The 17,913-nt window shown below is 41.0% G+C and overlaps 1 protein-coding gene across 4 annotated transcripts in view; it reads right to left on the bottom strand.

Moving 5' to 3' along the window:
- The window catches only part of LOC149032423 (uncharacterized), a 32,598-nt gene that overhangs the window by 5,793 nt on the left and 8,892 nt on the right, over positions 1 to 17,913 (bottom strand). For 3 of the 4 annotated variants that reach the window (XM_089172898.1, XM_089172900.1, XM_089172901.1), the window contains exon 2: positions 400 to 706. In XM_089172898.1, the coding sequence (XP_089029024.1) occupies positions 400 to 651 (252 nt within the window). In that variant the 5' untranslated portion in view covers positions 652 to 706. Of the gene's footprint in view, positions 1 to 399; positions 707 to 2,848; positions 5,565 to 17,913 lie in introns of those variants that run through there. The other variant, XM_089172899.1, reaches the window with a different exon arrangement.

Raw genomic sequence — 17,913 nt, 5'->3', positions numbered from 1 at the left:
ACGAGGCAAATTTATAAAAAATTCAACAAGACCTATTGTTAGTATAATAATGAAATAACGGAGTATTTCGAAGGTCATGTAATACATTCCGAGGGTTTCTAGTAAAAAACGGCTTTCTAAAACGAACGCTTAACCGGGTTATCGATGCACCGCCTGGTTCGTCACAAATTTTCTTCGAACCTAATTTATTTGGAATCATACAAAAACGATAAAAAAAAAAAAATATATTATCATTACTATATGTCAACGTTTAAAGTACACGATATCTTTCAAGATCAACTGTTCTTTTATTAGAATATGACTAAATGTCTATATTAGATTTTAGAGAGAGAGAGAGAGAGAGGGAGAGAGAGAGAGAGAAAGAGAGAGGAAGGCACATGCGCAAACACAGTTGGTTACCTTATTAAGATCGTGTGGCAACGTCAGCGCCGAAGGTCTGCGTCCACTTATGGTCCCGCCGTTGTGGATAATACTACCATTATTGGTAGCACGGAGCCTTTGGTTGGGTGGCTCTGGGAGGACCTTATGTCCAGGCGGTTGCGAGTGGTGTCTCGTCAGTTCCCGTGGGAAGGATTGAGTCCATCCTCGAGCCATCTCTTGAGATAACCCATTCGAGGGACACTGTTGATGGGAACTACCGTTGTTACCCATCTTCCAGATTAGTCGTCTTTCTGACGATGAATCTCATTCGCTATCCATCTTCCATCTGCAAGACAAGAATTCATTAAAGATCATCGTAAGGGCTGGACTATTTGTCGGGGAAGTGAATCTCCAAAAGTCGAGGTTCGAAAATGCATAGAAAATTTCATAGTCATTCTACGGAGATGATATTTACAAGTTACCCACTAACTAGATGGTAATAGACTGTAGAAAATAACGGTGAATATACTTTCATAAAAATAATCCTATAGTTAGTATTTGTAATAAAAGTTGCAAGTTAAAAAGAAAGGTATCGAATTAATTTTGACACCTGAAGGATAGATAAATAATAGAGATAAGTGGAGAGAGATAAGTGGAGAGAGAGAGAGAGAGAGAGAGAGAGAGAGAGAGTAACGACCAGGATGAATCTTCTTCTTTCCAAAGTAATCTCTGCCATTTACCGCTGTCGATGCACCTGCCCAACGTGCACACGCGACCCGTCGATCGCGACCGGTAGTACCGCTAACCAGTGACTAACAGCAGATCGCAAAGTGCCGAAGAACAATCCGAGGAAATGCTGCAGTATCTTAATGAAACCTTTGGCTATAGAGGAAAACTGGATTTCTCTTAGAAATATTGCTAGATTTGAGCGGTATCGAGGCGGACCCGTTAAATAATAATAACGCAAACAGGTTCTACCTTGGATGCGTTGGAGAAAACGATGTCGCTCGCGTATCGGCATATTATTATTAGAAACATTGAAAATTAAAAATTCAGTGTTTGCAATGGACGCTTATCGAAGCGTCATTGCGGAAAATAGTCGAAGGTAACTTTATACGCTACTAAGCTCATTACTAAACTAATCGGTCGTCCCTTTAGGATCAGATTCCTTGGCGCTCGGCGCTTGCCAAAGGAACGTTTCACTTCCGCTAGAGAGATGGCGGAGACGAGAGATTGATTGATCATCTAGTGGAAGGGGAGATTTCTCAGAGTTTCTCCGGAAGACAAGTCCGATCTGAAAGCCGGCCGAGGTTTACGCCTCTGTCGGTTAGGATCGGTTAGGATTGGTTAGGATTGGTTAGGATCGGTTAAGAGGCGACTTTGATTGCGTGGGCGTTTGTGCTGGAAATGTGACGGAGTTAACGGATAGCCTTCAGCATAGAATAGCTTAAAATCTCTCGATCGAAATCGTGAAAAACGTTGAAGAAGATATTCTCCTCTTCCTGTATCGATTTAAGAGCTGCTGTTTTTCTAAGGAGAAATAACGAAATAAAGGACGTTTACCCTACGCGATGACGAGCGGCACGAGGACTCGCAGGCATAAAGTGCCGAGTGGTGCGTGACGGACGCCAGTGGTTATGATAACTCGGGCGTGGGATGGGGAACCGACCGAGTAGTAGTTGTAGTAGAAGAAGAATCACCCTGGAGAGTCATCGAACCTATGATGAGAAGAAGAAAGATCCGATTGGATCGAATAAAGTACGCGTTACGTTCTTCTTTTTGCAGCTTGTCGCCATTTTCGATGATACCTCTCTCTTCTATGCCCACGCCCTTTTCTATAGTCTACAAGTTTGCTACAGTTGGATGTTTGCGCATAAGCTACTTCCAAGAGAACTAACTGATGAATTAGAGTTGTGTATCTTAATGATTACCTCTTGCCACTTTCGATCGTAAAGAACAAAATGCCGAACGAACGAAATGCCGTACGAACGAAATGCCGTACGAACGAAATGCCGATCGAATTTCCCGGAAGGTATCTTCATCTTCTACCAACTCGTTGGAAGGGGCCTTCGGCCTTTGGCGGATCTCTCGGGCCGCTTCCTTTACCTTCCCTTCTTCCTCTTCCTCGCGGTGGAACATTTCGCCGGGAGACATTCCGCCACGCGAGAACGTAAGCTGGAATTATGGCGCTCTTCTGACTCGAGCCACAGGAAGGACCGTGATATCGTAAAAGGCATAGAACGATGAACCAAGGATAACGTACTCGAGTCAAATAACAACCCTTGACAGGATCCCTATAACCTCGGAAATCGTTTTAAGAGACTTTCATTTATTTGGAGAAAAATACTAATCACGTCGATGTCTGAATATCTTCTCGGAAAGTTCGCATCATCCTAACTGAAGGTGGTACCTGGGGTATAGGGAGGTGTGGTAGGCTCGTGGATATTTAATATCCATAAGGTAATAATAGAAATAGAAATTTCTCTACCGACTGTACGGCAGGCACGTCACTGCACCGCCACGGATGTGAGGTGACTCCGAAGTGAATGAATCCAGGAAGGTAATCCGATGCAGTGTAAAGACCCGCTCAGCTGTGAGTTCACGATCCTCCTTCTCCTCCTCCTCCTCCCTCTTCTTCTTCTCTCGTAGATGACGAATAATACCGGAAGTAGTTTTAGCGCGTAACGGGTTAGATTTTTCTCTATACAGGGCAATACGTCCTACGCAAGCAAGCAAGCAAGCAAGCAAGCAAGCAAGCAATATCGACTTTGAATAATTCCGGAAATGTTTTTCTATCAAGGAACAATCAGAAATAGGGCGAATAAAGTATAATAAGATCTTGGAGAAGTCGTATATTTTGTAGGACGAGCAATGCAAGCAATCTTCCAACTGTTGTAATTCTCGACGCGGTAAATGCAGATTGTGCCAAGTATATGTCTAAGCTTGTCTCGCAACTCTTGCTTAATTGACGCTGAGATCCTTTGGATGCCATTCGCTCTCCGATGTTTTCCTTCTAGGGTTAACTGAAGTCTGAGAAGCGATAGATCGCGCGTGGCTACTCAATCGGTATGTTATATATCGAGTACCACTTTTCCTCATTAAAGAGGAAACCGCGTCACCGGCATCGCACCTACTACTGGAAGAGCTTTAATTAATCAGGAATAGTAATGCCGAACCATCTGTCGTCGTAGAAACCTATTTGGAATCGTTCGCGATCACTCACGCGTGATTGTACAAATATGTGATTCTTATTTCACCTTCCTTTCAAATACTTAGCAGATACTTTACCGATATTACCACATATTAGAAATATTGAATTTTCAATAGTAGTAAGAGCAGTCGAAAAACGTTAGCAAGAGAAAGCTTAGGAACGTTAGTTCGATCGGTAAATCATAGCTAGAAGGCAATTGAGTGGATAAGAAGGAGAGAGAAGGAGAGAGAAGGAGAGAGAAGGAGAGAGAAGGAGAGAGCAGGAGAGAGATTAGTCGTGTAGTAGGGTAGAACGGTCGAGAGAGTGCAATGGCTCGTACGTACGCAGGATGCATCTAGAGGCATCGAGAGGCATCGAGAGGCATCGAGAGGCATCCTGCTGCATTCGTACGTGTCCGCGATTCGTAATCGTGCTACGTAATCCGCAACGGATACTCTCCTCGCGTATTCCTGCGGCCGTAGACCTGCGTGCCATTATATAATTAATCATTTAACTCGAGTTTGTCATGTGGGACCGCGTTCGTGACGATACTCGTTATAATTAGACAATCGTTGAAAATACTTTTTTTTTCTTTGGGTCAGCACCAAAAAGCCACATTAAAATAAAGACTAGAATAGCGACATCAACTTTTATCTAATCTCTATCTTATGCAAATAGCAAAAAGTATATATAATTATGAAACCACGAGAAATATTCTTGGAATGACTAACATCGTGCTTAGAAATAAGCACAAATTTCTATGTCAAGCTGCATTTCTATGCATGTTTCGCTGAATCGAAATGTGACGACGTCGTAAGGATATCAAAAGAAATACAATTGGAATGTTTTTTTTTTTTCTGAAATTCGGTTGCATAAATAAACAAATAAATGAAAGTGTTCGCTTTGACCGCGAGTCAATGGTTATGCTAATTGCAGTGATGTAGGATTTGTGTCACGGTTAGAAAATAAAGAAAATAAAGAAAATCCTATCCTACGTACCTATATATATTGTAGATAAAGAAATGTATGTATGTATGTATGTATGTATGTAAGTAAGTAAGAATATATGGCTCGTTGGCAGCGTTAATGCGTCGTCGTCGTCGTCGTCGTCGTCGTCGTCGTCGTCGTCGTTGAAGTCAATGGAAAGGAGTATTTGACGTCGTAAGCGACTCTTATGAATACGATTGTACTCCTTTATGCGTTCATTTGTCATTTATTGACGGAGCGCAAAGGAAGCTGATGCGAGTTACGTAAATTCCAAGAGGAGAAAGTCAAAGATGAAGGAGAGACTATGACTTTCTTATCGTAAAGACGAAATGCTAATTACAAATACAACACCATGATTTAGTATACACATTACAACGACTAATTTACACATTGTCAATTGCTTTTCGAAAGTTGCCAGATAAATCTCAGGTAGCGTCTTCTTGTTTAAAAATACGATCGTAGAACTACACCTTGAAGGATCGAAGATTGACTTGAGTTAGATTCTTCTTATTTGCATTCCTGCATGAAGAAAAATATACTAATTGTAAGTCAATATTAATCTTTTTCTTACGTTCGAACCTTTCTCCTTTTTTCGTATCTGTGTAGTAAATGCGAAGGAATAACGTGGTCGAATGTAAACGTTATTTTTTTTACGTCGAGTCTTAAATAGAAATTCAATACAATCTACTTTTAGATTAGAAATATGCAATGACAAGAAATTCATAGTATCGACGGTCCTCGAGAAAAACGAAAGTGTGCTGTCATTCGTATATTTGACATAATTCTAATCTCGGTTCATCTTTCTCGAGCAAAAGAAATATAAATCGAGCTTTCGCAAGAAGAGTCACGTCAAGTTTTCTCCTCTTCCCCCGGAGTACGGATCTTCTGGGAAGATCTCTCCTTTGCAGTATTGTTTACGACTCGAGAAAGAATCTCGTCGCCTCATGTCTGTCATGCAAACACACACACAAAGATAGGTAATATATAGAAAGAGAGAGAGAGAGAGAGAGAGCACAGGTGTAGGAGGGCTAGACCCTAGTCCTGGGTCTAACATGTGAACATACAAAATCAAAATATATCTAAATTATTTTCAATTGGAAGTATGATAATAAGTATGTAACGTTTAATCCAACGTATATATGTTTAAACAATCTTAAATATAAGAAGAGTGTATAAGAAACGTTATAACATTTTAATTGAAATATTTTTGGCATTCTAATGTAATTATTTGATCACACCTGCGCAGTAGTGGCTACGAGGGTTAAATTAATCAATGAGAGTGCCTGCCTCTATTTATTAGGAATATTCTTTTGGTTATGGTACATGCGTAACATTCGGGAGAGTAGGTGAAAGAGAAAAAGGAAAACGAAAAAAAGGGGCACGTTAAGATCCAGGTCGCGGACCTCGTGCGAAAAAGAAAGTTCTTCTTGGAGAATCGGCGCGATCGGTGAGAGTGGAACTGTCCCTTTTGTAGCTCCCGAAATCGTTTTACAAGTCCATCTTGATCGAAAGTAGGATCGGAGGAAAGGTGGATTCGGACGAGTTCCATCGATACGTAGAAAGTCGCAGCAAGTATTCGATAGGATTGGAAATTTGGTTGATCGTTTATTGCATCGTCTAGGATTAATCGCGTTACCGCTATTTATATTACATTCTACGATAAGATGGAGCTGGAGGGAATTAGAGGAGATCGCTTTGAGCGGATGCTGGGAGATTAAAACGGTATACACCCAAGGATTATTATTCATTTCCGCGGAATGCAAGCGTGCAAATTCCATTGTAAAACCGTCGTAAGTTAAGCACTCGGATAAATACAATCGGTAGGTATTACCGCACGAGTAACTGCGCCTACTTTTGTAATTGCGTTTCATATATCTTCCACTTGTATGCGCTTGCCGCACCTGAACACTCGGTTTAATGAAACGCACGTGAAATAAATGATTTATAGCTTTGATGATCGCGCATTCGAACTCGAATAAATTATCCTCCCGTTTTTTCAACTTTTTCTTCGTTAAATAAATTCAAAGATTCCTCGAGTTCTTTATGCAAAAGCACGAAAACGTCCTTCCTCCAATATCTTTCGAAAAGGAAATAAAAAAGGATGTTTTTGTTCTCGCGTGATTTCACCGCGTAAAAAGTTGCCGATCATTGACCGATCGTTTATACGACGAATGGAACTTTCGAAAAGTAAGCGTAGAAAGGGTAGGGTCATTTGAGGCCAGGCCTATATGAATATTTTACGTCGTTAACCTGAGAAAAAGGTCGATGTTCTCGACGACGACGACGACGACGACGACGACGACGACGACGACGACAACCACGAAAATGATGGCCAAACTTTACGACGAATTTCACTGTAGCAAAGCACCGCAAAATGCTACTTGCTTTCCCTGCATCGAGTATGCTTCGATGTTCGAAAAAGTGAGATCAAGAGAGAGAGAGAGAGAGAGAGAGAGAGAGAGAGAGAGATGGAGAGACGCGAGATTCAAGCAGATCCTTTGGCGGTCTTGGAACCGTTTAATTTCGGCCAGACCGATTATTTCTCCGTCAAAATCAAACCCTCCGGCTGTTCTGTGCACTTCCAAGACAACGACTACAACGTTGGATCTGCATAAAAAAGGAGAACGTCATGCATAAATTCCAAAACTTACCGAACCACAAGAGTATCTCTTTTATTTGTGCTTTCTCCTTTTCGCACTCGCCGAAATAATAGCATATCAACTTGGATCGGTAGGAGAAATCAATTTGGCGAAAATACAGAGAGACAGGTAGACAAACATGGGAAGAAGAGGAAGAAGGAAATGAAGAATGAGAAAAAGATAAGATGTAGGAAGGCACTAATTAACGCTAACGCGTGTCGAGCAAACATAGGCGAGGCTAGAAGCCCAAGGCCATTGACATTGTACCTTTCTTTCTATCTAGACGTAGAACGATCCAACGAGACACTTGTTCTACTACGAAATTTGTTTCTATCGTAAAAGCAAATCGATGACAATGAGAAAACGCTGAGCTCTCGTTCTTACGACCAATCGCAAGCAAAATGACTTCAACAATGGGTGGGCACCTTGAGCAAAGGGGGAAAGAGAAGCAAGGGGAGATGATAATTATGAAGAAATGTATGCGAAAGAAACGGGAGAAACTCGACAATTACCGGTGGAGGAGGAGGAGGAGGAGGACCGTTCGTTCTTTACGACCAACGACGTACTCCTAAGACTTTCGACTTACATTAGCTTAATAATCAATTTGTAATACCAAAATCCGATTGAATTATAGTTGGTAGTAGCATTGGTGGTAGGGTTGGTACGAAATGGCGGGCGCATGAGAAAGAACAACGGTTCAACGTGGACAGGTCTAGGAGTTGCGTAGGAGCGTTGGTATTAACCGCATCCGACGCACGATAATCATCATAACGGGCACATCCTTCAACTCGCCGCTTCCGAGTGTTCTTTCCTTACTTTCGCGCAGGACAATGCCCACTTTTACCAATGCGTACCTACATCGACTTCCTCTTTTCCCAAGCCTCGAGGATTCTCATTTCTTGACGTTTTATAGATTTACAACAGTAGAAAAATAATGTAACTTGGTGGAGAGGAATAGTATCGATGTTCATACGCAAGTAATGGGATATCAGGAGTTCGTTGACGGGACAGGTAGCTCGTGTCTACTCGGCCGTGAACGCGGAAACGTAACACGGTTCTGTGTCACGGCCATGTCGCCATGATTTCCTTACGCATACGGAATTTCACGTACAACCTGGATGCAAAATAAACTTTCTTCTTGTAGGATTTAAACGTGATTCTAATTCTAATTCTAATTCTATAATAGACATCGAAAAATAGACAAAATGGACTAAATGAATAAGTTTGGCGAAAATTGGATGGAATAAAAGAGATTAGCTTACACAGAGTTCTCGGTTAATGAACCCAACAGATCGGTAAAGATAAAACGATTTTATCTGTACGGCCTCGGATGGAAGGATGGTCTCGGTCCACGGAAGATGCTACAAAGATGCTGGAAGGAGGATCGACTAAAAGACCACGTAATCTATGGTGTATAAATGTATCGTGTTTGCATATGTGTGTGTGTGTAGACGAAATGCGTCACGGCTATGAAATCTCCACCTTCCGTGTCCTTTATATTTCCCGTTTCTACGAAAAATGATACATGCAAGTTGATACGTCTTCTTTTTCTTTCCCTTACCTTAATTGTAAGACAACAATTGTTAATTACTTGAAGAAGTTACGACGATCGGCGAATTTCAAGAGGCGAAACGTCTTCAATGTATATTAATCAGTCCGTAAGCGCGTGCTTTTATAACTTTTGCATCGTTTCATTTCCATAAAGACATCGGTTTTTGTTCGACGCCGTGCGAACATAATGACAGTCATTAGGACCTGTACAACCACGTCGTAGGTGTTAAGATGCGATTAATTATACCCCGTAAATATGTTCCTCGCACGTATTACTTTTTCTTCAATTCTTAGTGATTCCCAAAAACCGGGTCGCACGAACAACATTTTGACGATTCGTTACGAGGGGCTCATTAACGAGAGAAAAACCAGCAGAAGAATTCAAAACCAATGACATCGTGCAAATATATATCAAAATATAATATACTTGTAAATATTCATTAATTCGTTGCGTTTTTTTTTTTACTTGACGATAGTTCCAATTGACAGAACGTTATTCGACCTCGAACTTCCGATTGAAGATACTTCTCGAGGGCAAAAATAATCGAGCTTACGTAACGATTATAACTAAATAATAGTTTCTCACGAAGTTGCCGAAAAAATCGTGGTCGCACTTCTTTGCGGTTGAATCCTTTCGATTCGCGTTACAAAAAAGAGAAATCTACTGGGCACTGAATAATCGATAAAAAGGATGAAGATTGACGCGCGTAATTCGCTTAATAAAGGAATAAAATTGAAGAATAATCAAGATCGACGCGCGTAACTTAAGCGTAAGGTAAGCAAGTTGGTATGCAAGTTGGTAAGCAAGTTGGTAAGCAAGTTGGTAAGATTGAATAAAATCTAAGCGACGATGCAGTAATTATACTTAACTTTGCATATCGATGATGATCAAAGTGGCTAACGAGTCACAGGGATCATCATATTAGACTCACCGAGAATAATGCTGTAGCAGCAAATAGAGTTTGCAAACTAATAGTCGATCGTAATAATAAATGTCATAGACTGTAGGTAGAGAATCTAGAAAGTGTGTCAACGATTTTTACAAGACTTGCCCGAGCAAACGAATGAACGAACGAACGAACGATCGATCGTGAGACTTTCGAAAGTCAAGGTCAATGTTACGCGATCACAATGATCTACGCCCCGAGACGACAATAAAATAAAAATGAAACGAAAGACGAGAGGTGATAAAAAAAAAAAAAAGAAGAAGAAGAAGAAGAAGAAGAAAGAGAGGAAAAAAGCGAAAGGGTTATAATTACGGTAATCGATTGCTTCCGTAAAATCGAGCGCTTTGATCAAATTTCATTGGTAGAGATCGAGAGGTCTATTCGAATTGCAGGCCTCTTATCGGAGCCAAGGATGCATGAGTTAATAATTAACCCTTTGACTAGTTTCCCACCGTTTTTCCCACCGTTTTCTAGGCAATAGAAATTCTTCGAAATTCGCGCACGCGAGAATGTAAGCATTTGATGAATCATCCAAGTTGAAATTTGTCTCGTTTGAATTTGTCGTCCTATTTTATCGAGCCCAAGGATGTCAAGAACGGGTGTGTTGCCAGATGAGAGTTTGATTCGCGAGGCATCTGGGTCATGCTTGTTCGCCTTGTGCAAGTGCACAATCCTGCGAGGTTGTTGCATCGTGCGCGGTTGATCGCAGGTGTTGCGCACAAGCGACAACGATAACAACAACGATTGGAAACTCCTTTCACAACCGATCTCTTATCTTTCTTTTCTTAAAGGAAATGCCGAATAAGGAAATCAGAAAGGAACGTGTGTGTGTGTGTGTGTGTGTGTGTGTGTGTGTGTGTGTGTGTGTGTGTGTGTGTGTGTGTGTGTGTGTGTGTGTGTGTGTGTGTGTGATTTTTTTTCCTTCGGAAATATGAAGATTACTCTGGACAGATAAATTGGAATCGTGTTTTGCGAAGGTAGAACGCAAACGATCGGAGTTAGTACGGTTTTACGGTAAAATCGTGTATTACAAAGAGAGAAATAGAAAAACTGAAAGAGAGGAGAAAGATCGGGGTGCACCAGCGCCATTAGAAATCATCGCCTGCTCTCGAGGAATTTTAGAATGCGGAAGGAAAGCCAGCAGATGTGGGGGATGAAGAGGATCGGAGAGGGATATAGTTAGTAACCGGAGAACCCACTCGTTCGTTTCAATTCTCCGGCCGTGCACCGATGCGGCCGTTGATGGTCGATCGTGCTTTTTCTTTTACCTCTTTTCTATCTAGATATTAATGTATCTATGTGTGCACCTAGGTACCCTAGTAGGTGTATACTTGCCTCTATACCTGCCTCTATACCTGCCTCTATACCTACCACTACTACTACTACTCCTCCTCTCTATTACATCCGTTTCTACTTCGCGATGACTTCTATCTTTCTTTCAAGGACGATCGAAATACGATTTACTTTGATTTTCAACAAAATTGCAATAATATCGCTTAGGGAGATCCGTTAAGTTCGACGAACTAACTTGTTACGGTCCATTAACAACTCTCGCTAAATGCTACGTTAATGAGATTAATTAGATGGAGAGGGAGAGGGAGAGGGAGAGGGAGAGGGAGCAATTAATTCGCTCGCTGAAACAAAAGTTGCGTCAGGTAACGGTTCGAATGAAAGATCGAAGGAAGAAGGTTCTCCCCTTCGACACGTGAGATAATCGAGCGATTAAGAATTCCGTGCTCGTTGTTGGTTGACATCGGTTGACATCGGTTGACATCAGTTGACAACAAGTTGCATCACGAGCCGCCCTTAGCGAGAAATTAACGAGTTCTGTTCACTCCGGGTAATGATCCTTCGCAAAAAGTTTCGTGTATTTCGTTGGCGTCGATGAAACTAACTTAAATGATAATGACTCGCTCGGCGAACGCGACCAGATTTATAATCGAGAAAGAGACGAACAAAACCCAAACGTGTGGAACCCTTCGACAACATACTTTACTTTCTCTTCGAATAAGAAAATTCGTCTACGAATTTATTACGCGTACGATTGATTTAGCTAACAACGAGTAAAAAAGATTATTAGAGCGCACACAGTTAAGCCCTTTTATCACCCAAGGCGGCAGGCGATCTGAACGATGAACGGGCATTTATCTAAAAGAAAGGGATGATGAGAGAGAGAGAGAGAGAGATAGTAACGATGGTACACCGTTGTAAGTACGTAATCACGTAGGCATTGTGCTAACTCACAAATAATGAAAGCCGGGAGCGCAACATCCGTGAATCCTATGCGCCTTCTAGCCCCAACGAGCATATTCCTTTTCCATCGAGAGGGAGAGAGAGAGAGAGAGAAGAGAAACGAGCGGCTTATGCGCGAGTTGGGTCCGCAAAGGTATGCGCCACTGCAAACAAGCCATAATGCTCGCACCTAGGCGGCCCTCTACAGGTCCTTTCACAAATCAAGTCTTCTAGATTATCCTTTAGTCAATATTTAAGTAACGATTTCCTACAATCAATCCTATTGTCGGCAAACAAGATAAGTATATTCGGAAATGATGTTTCCGTTCCGTTTTAACAGCCAACGTTACAAGTTGAAAGAGATTTGTAAAATTGTTCTCGGAAAAAGAAAGAAAGAGAGAGAGACATGGATCGAACACAAGACAAAGTTTCCTCGCTTGGAAACTGTGGAAAAGTGCATCGAAAGATTCTCACGACTCGAAAGAACGAATTCCTGCTATCGCCGGCTGTCTCAGGGTTTGATTGTCCCGCCTGTTCTACCACGAACTCTCCTCTGTTATGGCCAAATGCTTGGCATACTTCCCTCCACCTCCTTCTACTTTCGTCCTTTAAGGACGAGATACTCTCGTTCGTTCCTTCTTCTCCGTTGAAATGAAAGCTCGTCATACTGGGCCGAGTTCTTGCGTTTTATTGCGAGATACGTTCGCCTTCTATTACACGTTGCCTCGCCTTCTTCGAGAAAAACTTTAGCTATATCTCCTACCTATGTATGTTAGCCACACATACCTAAAAGCAAATAAAACGTTTCTCCGTGAATTTCTGAATGAGAAGAAAAAGTAGTTAAAAAAGTACTTAACTAACCCACATTCCAGCGCTCGTCAAAATTGATGAGATATTAATGAGCTTCGAAGCTTTCTTCTCCGCTCTCTCCTCTGCCCCCCCCTTCGTTAATTAAACATAAGTTGACTTTATTGTTTACTATTTTAGGCACGCATCATAGAAAAATGTGTGCCACTTGTCATTCGGACGATTCGTTTGTTTCTTCAGGGCTAGGTAGAGGGTATATTAGGCGCGTGGGTCGACTCGTCGTATCATCGTTAAAAAGTGAAAGTAACTTTGTAGTTGTTGTCCTCGATGTCATCCGTAATATCGCAAGCGAAACGACTTGTCGAGAATTAACGAGTTATTTTTATTCCAAATCAAAATTCGAGGTGTCAAAGTATATTGGCATTAAGCAACGTTAAACATTAAACAACAAATATTTCATCGCAATTTACGATCTAATAAAAAGATATTTAAAAAAAGAAAGGAAATATACTCGTATATCGCCGAATGCCTATATAACATACATAAAAGGCGATAAAAAAGAAAATATGTAAAGTAAAAGATTTTTTGTCGATCGATCGATCGAAAGTAAGTACGAGTGAAAGTGTCTTATGCAAAGCTAAGAGAGGAAGAACGCGTGTTTATTACTCTTTCCATTGAGTGGACACATTCTTCTTCTGTTGCGACGACCAGGAAGAAGATCAACGTCCCCGTTCTTAATACACCTTAACTACACACCTTTTCTCCAAATACCTTCGTGCAAGGAAATGACTAATCTTTTGCATAAGTACTTGGCAGCAATCTATATGCTTCTCTTACGTCACTAGACGAGTTAACTCGCCACATTTTGATTACTTTACTTATATTAATATAGGTACCCAACACATTGACAGATTGAAAGAAAAGGAAATAATTAAGAAACCAAGAACTAAAAATCGGTTCGATCGGTTCGAACAGCAAAGTTCTTAAGCGCGATGTTGCATAGAATGTGCACGCATATATACACAAACAAACACACACACGCACGCACACACGTACACACGTACGATAGCCAACGAAGTGTGGCAGAAATAGCATTACGCAGTAGGTACGGAACATGTAAACGCGTTGCATTTGGATCTTGCGAATACGTTATTCGTATGTATGCATTTGTGTATATATGTAGGATAGTATACGCCCAATGTAACTGTATACCCTGGTCATAGATGTTAATCTGCCACATAATTGCGCCGATCTGGCCGCTTATTTATTGGCCTGTTTCTAGCAGCCGGCGGTTGGTTCAACGGCGCTGCAACGATTTTCAACGTTCCTACTCGGTTATTGCTTTACGAATGGTCGCTTCAACTAATCGGTGGAAGCCACGGGTGGAAGCCACGGGTGGAAGCCACGGGTGGAAGCCACGGGTAGAAGCCCCACGGGTGGAAGCCACGATCTCTCCTCCTCTCTTCCTTCAAGCTCGTTACCATGATCGAAGGGGGAATCGTTAAAACGCCTGATTTCATTCTTTCTACAAACAAAACTGAAAAGCTCACAAAACCATTTAATGCATTTAATTAATCGAGTCATACAAATTTTGTTTCATTTGTGCTTCCGTCATTCAATACTCAAAAGAAGGGACCAAGTGAACAAGAGATTGAAAATAGTAGTATAGGTAGGAAGAAGGGTTTCTCAGGGAGTCCCACTCTTTTATTCACTCGGCACGCGCTGATGACTACTTTGGTCATAAATTAAATTGCCTCGTCGTAGGACGAGAGAGAGAGAGAGAGAGAGAGAGAGAGAGAGAGAAAGTCCTTGAAGATTCTCGGCTGCATATATCAGAGCGCAGCTGCGTCGACCTCTTCGGGCGAGTAAATCAGTTTTATCGCAGTGGATACGAGTCAAACGTGAAAGAATAAAACAGACAAAAATAAGAAGAAAAGGTGCAAGGAGGGTGAGGAAGACAAAAAGAGGCAGGCGGACGGACGGACGGACGGACGGACGGTCAGACGTAAGGAGTTACGTGTGTATCCAACGAGGAGGATACCTGCCTGCTTGCCTGCCCACCTGTGTGCGCTCCTTGCCGCGCGTTTCTATTACATTATGGGTTATATATGGCGTCAAAGGTCACTCCTGTATTTAATAAGTAAACGTCGAGGGTCGAAAACATGAAAACCGGCGTGAACGAAAGTGCAAGCGAGGCGTCGCGTGTTTTCTATCGACGATAGGTCGTAAGGCTAAATATTTACTCCAACTGAACGAATAGAGAGAGAGAGAGAGAGAGAGAGAGAGAGAGAGAGAGAAACGTTCCTTAATTGCACGCACGCGGGACAAAGATCTACACAAAATGATCAAAGATTCAATCTCGTTAACGAGATTTATTTCCCTATTATCTTCGTCGATCGATTTTTCTTTTTTCCTTTTTTTTTTTTTTGTTAAAGAGAAATTTCTACAAAATAATTACTTCAACTATCATTGTCGTAAAATCCTCTTAACTACAAACTTGTTATCTTTTTCTCGTTTTATCTTCCATCAAATATATCGCATAGTCTTAACTTTATAACTGGGATACGCAGCAATTTCAATAAGGATTTGCGTATCGCACGGTATTAAAAGAATTTACATATTAGTTGGGATTACTTCTAGCAACGAGACAGCTTTATTCGCAGGGGTTTTAAGCTTTCATTGGTACCACAAACGAAAAGCACTAATCTGACAGAGGGAGTATTTACACGTGCAATTGTAATCGTAAAATCCACCGTCTGTAACCCATACCTCGAGGTAAACGATAAGTTAACGTAATGAAAAAAAAATCAACGATACGATTATCGTGCACGCAAGTCCCTACTCGACAGATATACAAGACAATAATCTTCTAATTGATCGCGCAAAAATGAATGTGGGAAAGGAAAGCGTTGCAGCAACTTTTGAAGCAACCCTTGCAAAAGTGCATTTGTTTCGCTACAAGTTTGGGAAAGATTTACTGGTTAACTGGTTAACTGGCGCTATTCGGCCCAGTAATTAACCCTTTCGATCGGTAACACGAACTCGACAATAACTTCGATCTCCGTTAAGATTCTCTTCAATTGGACTTACGTGACCCGGCACAACACGCTCGCGTGTTAAACCTCCTTCTCGCGGACTTCGTTACAGGTTTTAAGTACCGGTCTTGTCAAGTACTTGTCTAATCTCTTCCGAGCACCCTCAAGCCTTTCGATATAATCTCGAGAATGAAAAATCGCCCGATTCAACGCAATATAATAATGAATCACGGTCACTACATACACCTTTTTATATAGTATACAAAAATGTCATTGATGTCCGTCAAACTATGCTTTATCGTGTTGCGCATAAGTAACTCAATAAGACATAACTCTTTAATGAAACTTTAACCTTCGCTTCGAGCGTGGCCGTGCCTTCCTCTCCTATGTTAAATATGTAAACGGACGGAATGTGTGTACTTCATTGACTCACGTTCTTACGAGTTAAACAATTATTGCACCACATTCGTGTTTTATATTCGTTTCCTTGTTCGTGTCATTTTTTTTTTTCTTTTCTTTGCGCATACTTTTACCTTACACAATTATTTTTTATTTTGCATCGCTTTTACATTTTAGCAATAAACCTTTAAAATGAAAAGTCATCGAATTATTGGCAACTATAGTTATAATGTTAAACGTGTATTAATGAGTACAAAGAAGATATGAATCTGACTAGAAACACAATATGAATACTTAAATGAATATACGAGGCCTAACTTTCGCGATCCGCTTTGTTTACTTGCTATCGTAAAACGCGTGAGAAAATGAATTCCATTCCACTTTCCTCATAAATTTCTAATCCCATTACTTAACAGACATTAAAAAGCAACTACCGAAAATTTCTCTGAGATGTCTATCAAATTTTCCGATCTCCATTCTCTGTGTTACTTCATTTTTTCTTGTTTCTGCTTCAAATTCTTTTTACGCGTACGAAATGAGAAAAAAAACAGGGTTGAAGAAAGAAAGAAAGAAAGAAAGATTTTCTCGAGTCCAATTGGACGGTCCAGTTCCTCCGAGAACGGAAACTAGGCGAAATGTTTCTCACACGCATGCATACGTCAATATACTTCTCTTATGCAGTACCAACTCGAATAAGTATAGAAACTTTCCAACCGAGACATAACGTGTCTCTCCCTCCCTCTCTCTCTCTCTCTCTCTCTCTCTTAACCGATGGGCGTATCAACACTTCGCACTTCGAACGAGAAAGTCCTTGGCGGACTTCCATTAAACTTTAATAGTATCGGCGTTGGCTTTCTTCTTAATTGTGACCCAGATCGTCGATGACCGGAGGGTAAGATCGAGACAGAATGACAAGGAGAAAAAAAAACAAGAAAAAAGAGGCAAAGAGAAAAGAAGTCGAGAACGAATCGTCTCGCGAGGAAAGCAAAGAGAATCAAAAATATTCTACAAATTGTGTAAGACGATGAGTAAGCTCGTTGCGAGACGAACAAGATTCCCGATTATTATTGTTATTATTATTCCGAGTGTGTTCCGCTTTTAATTAAGATTCTCCTGAACCTTCTAAATGAGATGATACGATAGAGATTGGAAGAACAAAATATATGATGCAACTGCGTGAACAAAGATGTCTGTCTAATTAATTTCTCGTCTAATGCATCTAGATAAAGCTAATCAAAAGAAAATCAAAAGCATATACTTAGAAGTAGAAACGAAACAAATACAAATAGAATATCTATCTTCTTCTATGTTATTAATTGTCTTTAAGAAACGAATCTTCTTTTCTGGTCCCGAAAAGGTAACAATCCACGTGGCACCTGTCACGAGAGAGAGAGAATACGAAAACGTCGTTCGAAAGTTGCTCGGCAGCTTTTCCTTCCGCCCCACGCCACCCCCCCCTCTCGTTTTTCTTTTTTTTTCTTTTCTTTTCTTTTCTCGATATCACTGAGAGTTAGTATTACTTGCCCTCCTCTCTCCGTATCTTATCTCTCGTCGAATTAGAGAAGCATCGAAACGAGACTGGTTTGAGAGATGATCGATTATGGTTGAACGATGATCTACTTTCTCCCTGTACGCGCGAAGGTCGTCTTATTATTACTCGGGCGAGACGATAAATCTTACATCTTCGAAAATAACGTTACGCTCGTGAAAATATGGGGGAAAAGAAAGAGTAAACATATATAAAGAGAGAGAGAGAGAGAGAGAGA

Source organism: Polistes dominula, unplaced genomic scaffold (genome assembly GCF_049000335.1).
Source record: "Polistes dominula isolate Pdom_NZ unplaced genomic scaffold, Pdom_raw_medaka contig_22, whole genome shotgun sequence".
Classification (NCBI taxonomy): Eukaryota; Metazoa; Arthropoda; class Insecta; order Hymenoptera; family Vespidae; genus Polistes; species Polistes dominula.
Note: the sequence above shows the minus strand (reverse complement) of the source record. Positions and strands in the feature narration are given on the sequence as shown.